Source organism: Liolophura sinensis, chromosome 12, assembly GCF_032854445.1.
Source record: "Liolophura sinensis isolate JHLJ2023 chromosome 12, CUHK_Ljap_v2, whole genome shotgun sequence".
In the NCBI taxonomy this organism is placed as follows: domain Eukaryota; kingdom Metazoa; phylum Mollusca; class Polyplacophora; order Chitonida; family Chitonidae; genus Liolophura; species Liolophura sinensis.
The window spans coordinates 21565286-21574472 of NC_088306.1; the positions used below are offsets into that span (position 1 = coordinate 21565286).

Below are 9187 nucleotides of genomic sequence, written 5' to 3' on the forward strand. Positions count from 1 at the left end.
ACACCGAGTGCACTCTGACACCTGCCGGCATAAAACCTCCACAACTGTCCAAGCCTGGTATGCCTTGAAACACGTGTCCGTTACTGACGTTGGCCTACATACATTAAGTATGTCACGCCACATAACAAGGCCAATATTATGGGCTTAGGAATATCATGAAATAAGTAAGTAGCTATGTATATGTGTCAAACTGTGCAAAACTTTAATTTTCTTTAAGAAAAGGTTTTTATCGAGTCGTTTCCCTGTTGTTGTCATTTTTCCAGAATTATTTCTGGTGTGTGCTCGTATTGTGTTTTAATGCCCACCGGTTTCTACAACAATGTTTAAAATAAACTTAATTTTTTCAGATAGTCATCGTGTAAGTTGTAAATGCCACTAGTTATAAATGACTAATAATAAGCTTTCAAATTTTGAGAATCACACATTTTGACAACATGTCATGTATATCTAATAAGAGATTCTATTGGCCGACGTTCAGTTGAACAAGCTAATCAATACATGTTACAACTACGATGTACCCATGTGTTTACAAGCGAAAATTCTGGAAAGGTCTGTTTTTCTGCAATTTTGTAGTTAATATAGGTCTACCAATGTGTGAAGAGTTTTAAACGATATTGGCATGATTGAAAAACAGCCGTCCAATCACACAACAAGTTAAATCCTAAAACCTTACAAATTTAAACCCGACAGTGTCTCTCCTCGTTCTCCAAACTGGTGAGACTCATGGAGGTGTGAGGGAGATGTGAACTACTATCACTGATCATCAATTGGTAATCCCCTACGCCCCTGCAAGGCATCATGGTATACATTTTCTAAAAATGCATCTGAAATTACTGAAAACATACGGTTCACTTTTTCTCCTTGCACAGGATTACGCAATAAACTAAGAAACATTATCTCTCACACATACAGAAATAAAATAATGAAATATGAAATCTCACATTTGACAATGAGAATAAGTTTTCCTATTAGATGAAATAAAGTCACTTTCAAATGTGTTTTTACTGGTTTCTTTACAAGAATAGAAGCTATAAATTTACTTATTTGACTGGAGTTCTACACTGTACTTAAGAACATTTCACTTACACGATGGGGGCCAGTGTTATGACATGTACGGTTGGAGGCAGAGCCAGAGGAAACCCATGACCATATATGGACAGGTGGCAGATCTTCCCATCAACAATGTACGGAGGGGAGGGGAAGCCAGCTGGACTTGAACTCACAGCAACCACATTAGCGAGTGGCTCCTGAACCACTGTGTTGCACCAGCACACTAACCACCAGGCCACTTTCTTGGGTGTATTTTGGGAATAGAAAAACAAGCCTGATGTGATGTGGTTTTCAAAAGTTAAGATGTCAATGAATAACCAGGACTTACAGTAGACACAGAACATGAGCCCCGGGGAAGGTCTCGCTGTCACGTATCAGAAAGCGTCCATCCTCGTTAACCGCTAACAGCAGATCCTCTGCTTTCATACGGGAAATAGCTTTGTGGTGGAACATGGCCGTCATGTTGATGGGCCACACGGCAGGTCCCGGCACCCGCCTCCACAGCTGTAACACAAGAGACAGACAGACGGACATGAAGATAATATACATGTCAGATACACAGTTATCACAAGGATAAAGCTCATCTGAAGAAATCATGTCAGGGCCCGTTTACACAAAGGGGTCGTTGCTACAAAAGACCACTGGGTTTACAGTTGCATGTAAAAATAAGTGGTGCTGCTTGCACAAAGGAATTGTAAGGTGCTTGGAAATTTTTACAATAGCGATTGTAGGCCAAATTTGACTTGTACATAAAGAAGGCCTTTGTAAATGGACAATGTTCCGGTCAATAAGTTTTCTTGCCTTCATTTTCAAAAGAGTTCTACATCAAAATGATTCAGCAGCTAAAAACAATAACGTGAAAAAATTGTTGTTTTAGAGCTTTTTTGAGACAATTACATTGCACATTTTTGCAGTCCAAGTCAAAAATGATTAACTAATAATATACCTAAGGCAAGTATTTGTAATTAATGTTCATTTTCTGGGCAACCATAAATATTTACAACTGGATTGACCTGATTGCAATTTCTGATTGTACGTTACAACTATCTTAGTTTACGATCCCTCTATGCAAGTGCATTCTCATTGTAAGTTAAGGCTATGATCGTGATCCTAGTGATTTACAATCAACTTAGGCTTATGATCCTTTTGTGCAAGCGGCCCCTGGAAAGTTAAGTACATGCACATGAACCTCTACAGTCACAACATTCAGCCAGCCCACCAGACAGACAGACAGACAGACATGAAGATATTATACATGTGAGATACGCGCTTATCTGTCAAGGGTAGGCCTCATCTGAAGAGAGCATATATGAGGAAAAAAACATGTGCATGTACCTTCACGCCTGCAAAAGACAAAGGCGATAAAGACGATAATATACATGTGACATATATGTGATATACAGAGCTATCACAAGAGGAGATGTCAGCACAGCAAACAGCATCAGGGAAGTAAATGTAAAGTCAACAGACTGAAAAATTGTAAGATATACAAACACAATCACGTTTTCATCAAGACATGTATATCAGCAAAGCATAAAAACAATAAATTTCAAGGCAGGAACCTAGAACATACCAACACCTGTAATGTAGAGCAAACCAGTTTTAACCCAAATTGAGTGCTTAAAGCACTACAAACAGACACAGTTCAGTGCATCTTATTCATGGGTTATGTGCTGTTCTGAAATGTATTAGCTAATACTGTATTAAGTCATAATATATTTTTAAAATTTTAGACAAACTCAGCAGCCAAAACAGTTGTCAGTGTCATCCATAGTCAAAGCATGACACCAACAGATGTAGTTCAGATTTAATGAACTGTTACGGACTTGTTTTGGACCAAGTCCAAAACTGAACACCTCAGGGATTAAAGAAAAATCTGGTATTAAATCTTATAACAGTTTTGAACAACTTGGCCCAGGTTAAACTTGTTTTCTCCATCCATCAACAGGTGAAATATTCTTCTGAAGGTTGGAATCTGAAGGGTTACATGATGCTGTCATGTTTATCTCTAGAAACTCTGATTTCCTCCACACAAGAAACTCACTGCCATCATTATGCATAAAATATTGCTGGGCATGGTGTTTAACATCATTACAAAGTAAAATCCAATGAGGTGATTACCTCACACTGATCAACTTACCTCTTCAAAGGCATCAAAAATGAATGACATTCTGAATGGCATCAGGGTAGGTGTACACTCGCTCATGACTGTTACAAAATTAGCACAGAACCACTATTACATGTGCATAACAGAACAATTATGATGAATTTACTTGTGTCTTATCAGCAGAAATATTATCACCTAACCCACACATGATCACCAACAAAACCAGATCAGGGGAAGATAACCCCATTTATTAGAAAATACACTTATGTTAAATTGAACACATGTGAACTACAGAAGTCAAAATAGTAATCATGCAAGACAATCACAATCGTGAATAGTGACCATTTTCAACCAGGGACACTGTGATCCTTTCAGGTGACACTCAACCCATCAAGTTTCAGGTTTCATGGAACAGGTGTTCAACAAATATGGCATTGCTACTAGTCTAGTGACTTTCTTGGTATGGTCCACAGACCACTATCAATCTTGCCAGCGTAACCTCACAACCGATGAAATATGTATGTATGTATATAGGAGTCGTTATGTGTGTGTACATATACTGTGCCCGGGCTCTGCCCGGTTTCCACCCACCATAATGCTGGCCGCCGCCGTATAAGTGAAATATTCTTGAGTATGGCGTAAAACACCAATCAAATAAATAAATAAATATACTGTGTCTTTTGAGGCAAGGAAAGACCATACCACCTAAAGTCTCATGCTGAAGACACCAGACATGACATTTATTTATTTATTTATTTATTTATTTGATTGGTGTTTTACGCCGTACTCAAGAATATTTCACTTATACGACGGCGACCAGCATTATGGTGGGTGGAAACCGGGCACAGCCTGGGGGGAAACCCACGGACCATCTGCAGGTTGCTGACAGACCTTCCCATGTACGGCCGGAGAGGAAGCCAGCATGAGCTGGACTTGAACTCACAGCGACCGCATTGGTGAAAGATTCCTGGGTCATTATGCTGCGCTAGCGCGACACCAGACATGACAGCCCACCCAGTCAGATTATACTCAGACACTGCCAACTAGTCCTGTTTCCCTGCTCTAAACTCTAATTGCTACACTCAAAGCAAGGTAGCAACAAGTACTATTTTTAAAGCCTTTGATATGACCCAACCTGGGATTGATACCTGGACCTCCTGACTTCCCTCTAACCATTAGGTCACCAAAGTGGTCCAACAACGGCCAATGAAAACTGTTGTCATTAGTTTTTATGTACTTCATTCACAGTATAAAAGTAAGCAGTATTTGGTAAAAAAATAAGCAAACAAAATACAAAAACAATTCTAAATTGTAATAAAAAATACAACAGATGCTTTGATATCTTCACTATTTAAGACACTTCCTAAAATACTTGTACCTGTCTTTCATTGTTGATTTCACTGCTACATGTACATATAATTTACATCATCTCCTGCAACATGCATTACTATTCTACTATTTATTAATTTATTTGATTGGTGCTTTACCCACAACCATCTGCAGGTTGCTAGCAGACCTTCCCACTTACGGACGGAGAGGAAGCCAACATGAGCTGGACTTAAACTCACAGCGACCGCATTGGGTCATTACGCTGCGCTAGCGCGCTAACCGACTGAGCCATGGAGGCCCCCTACTGTTAATAGGAAGTAATGAACATAATTACGCTGTTACAAGTTACAGTCGCTACTTCCCTGATCTGAAAGATAATGGGAGGCTGTGCATTTCAGCTTACTGAAAACTGTGCCTATCCAGGCACTCACTTGCCTGCAGCAATGGGGAGAAGACGATGAGGTGAAAGATAACACAGGAAGGTGCATGTGTTTGTAAGGAAATAGACTACTGGACAATGGGCAACATTTTAAAAGATATGACTGATAACATTTGTCTGACAAGAAATTAATCACAACTTCAGAAAAAAAGTCTTAAGTGGCTGAATCAATGAGAATCAAGCAAAATACCGGCATGTCACTTGATAAGAGCTAAACTTTAGGTGAAATACAATTCAGACGATATTTTCACCTACAGCTGCATGTGTGAGAAGATAAAAGCCTGTAGGCACAAGCAAACAGCAAGCACCTGGTTGTCTTGAAACTCAACTCTCAAAACTCACTAAGAACAGTCTAGGATGTAGATATAACTAGAAAAAAAAAAAACTGATGTCACCTCTGATCATAATGTAAAGATTTTTTTTCATAAAATGCAAATCAAAACTGTACTTCCTTAGACCTTTTATGTCTGTGAATGGAAGAAATTTGTATGGCAACGAAACTTTCAATGGTTAACCACTATACGTTCATTTAAATTACACATAAGTTTTTAATAAGCCTAATTAATTTAGATGCTCAACAATATAGGAGTTCAAACATTTTCCACAACTTAAAGGGGGGGATAATGAATCGACACTGACTAAATGAGATACATGTAGTGGAGATAAATGTAGGGTTTTCTGGTTTAAACCCAGCAGATTTGGTCACGCTTAAACAAATCTGCCATAGGTAAAATTTAGCTGAATCTTGGCATATCCTCCACTTACCTATCTCTCGCACCAGCCACTCAGAAACGATTCTGTATCCCTTTAACTGGCTGTCAAATATTGCCATGGGTGGTATGTAGAGCAACTAATATCTTTTCTTTTAGCCATGTCTACCATAGTCATTTTCCAAAATGTATGAAACATACATCACCAAACTCAAGATAGTTCCTGATAAGGCAGTAGACATTTAGAGTAATACTAACTGTTATCTTTTGTACACATGAAAAGCTAAGCATTTACCATAAATGGAGATTGGGTGGGGTTGTGGTATAGGTAGCCTGTCTAGAACTGACAACCTTTGTTATATAAGTGAAATATCCTAGAGTACGGCTTAAAATACTTATCAAATAAATATAAGACAAATTTTATGCTGGTCAACTGCTTCATAAGTTGTTTATAATGCTTAATTCTGATCAATTTTTAATACTGAGCCTACGAATAGAACCAAAGGCACTGACAGTATTGTTTTCTTTTCCTGTTGTATATTTATAATAATGTTGTGTTTTTCATGGTTTTCAAAATAACAATAATATTTCAATCATAACTCCATTCACATATCTACCACAGATATATCCTCAAATCTAATGCAATGTACATCACGAAAAACGGAATCAATGGGTTCACTACATTGCACTTCCTTTTCTCATTTATTTACTTTTTGAAAATAAAGATACCATGTTCAATAGGGCTTCTATCTACATTTCCACATATGATAAAATCTGCACTAAACAAGTGTTCAGTACACAAGAAAGTATAGGCACAAACAAAAAATAAACGTTCATCTCTAGGAATATAGGTTACAGGTACAAATGGTACATTTGAGTCAAATGGCTAGGGGTCACAAATGGATGTTGGGGAAGAGCAGCTTAGAGCGAGTGTTCAGCAGCTCTCGATGCGTTGTAATAATACCTCGTTTACATCACAACAGACATCTTCCCATCCAGACAGCGAGTCTATTTTTAGAACAGCCACCAAATGACACATTATCCCGACGTGTTTTCATCACGATTTGAGCGAACAACATCAACACGCTGTGAAATAATCAAAGGCGACAAAATCTCTTGCGTTCTGATGCGTTTTTACGAAGAACGTCTTGAAATAAATTTCGACAACTGGCAAAACTGGGTGACAGACTGGCTGTCTGTATCTTGGTCAGAAGCTTTTGTGTTGTCGACAATGAACGAACCAGATCTCACCGTCTTGTCTGCCCAACGCAAGGTGGTTCCATGTACATCTCGAGAATGATATCAATTCAGTCGCGTTTTGCCCCACGACCCTCTAAATACCTCTGCGGCTGCTTTATGGATAATGCTGTTGAATGTCAAAGCTTTTCAATATCAAAACATACCTACCTTTCATTTATTTGTTGGGAAGGAGATTCAAAGAGGAAGCTACTTTAAGTCTTTGCCTGACCTCCGCCTGACGAAATCTGCGGAGCTAGCCGGCGATTCCTAGCCGCCCTCGTTCGCGAGATTTGCATGGTGCCCGTTACTTCGCTCCACGTGTTTTTTTTTTTTTTTTTGCAGCACTTGCGCGTTGAGGCGTTTAATAGAATTCATAAGTGATGTTCTGTGAAAAACAGCGTTATTTCTTTTGCACGGTACAAGTCATTTATATCGCGTAATCATGTTCATAACAATTTCAACATAGAAATGGCAACGCGTGAATAAAATTTGTCAATGTGTAATAAACATAAGCGTGTTTTTCACTCAGGTGCCAGTCTTACATATTTAAGTCATATATCCTATATGTATATCATATTTAGTAGATTATCACTTTTCAAGGACGTAATGCATATAGACAGGCTTAAGTGGTTGATCACATTTTAACACAGATAATAGAACACTGAGCAAGCAAGGGCTAATAAAATCACTGGCTTCATCGATACCTTGGCGTTAAGCTATAATCATTCATTCATTCATCGATATCAGTAAATCCCCCCCCCCCCCCCCCGCCCCCTTATTTTTTGGTTTATACCGGTCGGAATAAAAATATACATCTAATGCGTACACGCAAACGACACAAAGCAAAACATATATCTCACAAATATATGTCAGCCGAAAACTATCACCAGTTTCCTCCACGGCTGTCATTCATAGCCGACGATTGAAAGGTTTGTGTGTACCGGGCAAAACACCAACCTAATAAATAAGTTAAACAAAAAATTGGAATTAAAATTGAGATAAGAATATCATGATTTTTTGTGTTTTGGTCGCTTTATTCAGTTTATGTTATTGTTTACAGATAGAAGAGGGCGTTAAACGTACTCGCGGATGAGGAAAAAAGGCTATAGGCCTAATATATGCGTCCGATAGAATTTGTCTTGATTAGTAGTTGACTAGTTTTACATGTATATCACCGCTAGGGGTGCAGGTGTATATTTTGCTTTATTTATTCAGTTTCTGCTTTTATTAGGCTGCTATCATATTATGTTTGCTGTACATGTAGTTAAATGACGAAATACCGTATGCAATAATTTACTTTGACAGTTTCTGTACACCATTTTGCACAAGATTGCTTGTCAGTTTTATAACAAAATTTACAACCCAAATACACTCGAGATGTATATGTATGTTTACTTTGCACCTCATCACCCGCTTCAACATGTACCATTCTATGTTCCCATTAAAATTGTTAAGCAGTCTCAGTGGACTGAACGATGTGATGCACACAAATCAGGCTCGTGGGCAGTATTACGTTTATGTAACCAAGTTTTGTAATCATTGCTTCGCGTCAGCTGTAAATAGAAACAAGTTGACTGCCACGAGGGTCGTGATGGGGGTGTCGATTAATTTTTCTTCTCTACATAGATTATTAGTGTGTTGAACTTATAAAAACGAATAATTCAGTATAGTAATAATTTAATATTGGTTCATTAGATGAAAATGAGTAAAATTATGTTTGTTTTTAATTATAACCTTTCTTTGAAATTTTAGGTCAACCTGGGATTAAGGGTCAACTTATATTTCCTCACACCTTTCGAGCCTCACAAAGCTCTGACATTCGCACTTTGGACCTCTGTGGAATTCTTCTGTGTTTGGAGGTCAGAAGTGTTACAATCATGGCTGGCGTGAGAAGTTTTTGTCGAGTTCGTCGTCTGCTAAAATGCAATTTAGTTAATAGTAAGTTTTTGTTTTACTCTAGATACTATGTTGCGTTATTTGTCTTTAACTTACCGTCCGTTTCCAAAAGGAAATAGCATAGTTTCCTCATAATATCCTTCAGTCAGTCATTCCCAGATGTAAACAACCGGCGAGTCCTGTCAGTTGTTTGGTTACACAACTAACTACATGTCGAAAGTCCATAGCAGTTTAAGTTTACATTTGAAGGTATTTGAAATGTCTTTAAAACCACTGTTGTTATTGAAGCTTATGATTACCAGTCATCTTATACATTGTAAGTTCACTCTGCAATGTAAGGTAAAACTGATTTTGTGTACGGTAATAGTCCATCTAGATGCACTAAGTGTGTTGTTTTAAAATTCTGACATTCGTCGT

At 38.1% G+C, this 9187-nt stretch overlaps 1 protein-coding gene across 1 annotated transcript in view; it reads right to left on the reverse strand.

Moving 5' to 3' along the window:
• LOC135479123 (phosphatidylinositol 3,4,5-trisphosphate 5-phosphatase 1-like) overlaps positions 1-7101 on the reverse strand; it is a 42562-nt gene extending 35461 nt beyond the window's left edge. Inside the window, exons 1-2 of the mRNA XM_064758863.1 lie at positions 7043-7101; positions 1379-1554 (exon numbers count right to left, since the gene is read on the reverse strand). Coding sequence (XP_064614933.1) covers positions 1379-1512 — 134 coding nt within the window. The 5' untranslated portion in view covers positions 1513-1554; positions 7043-7101. The remainder of the gene's footprint in view (positions 1-1378; positions 1555-7042) is intronic.
• Between the last annotated feature and the right edge of the window lie 2086 nt (positions 7102-9187).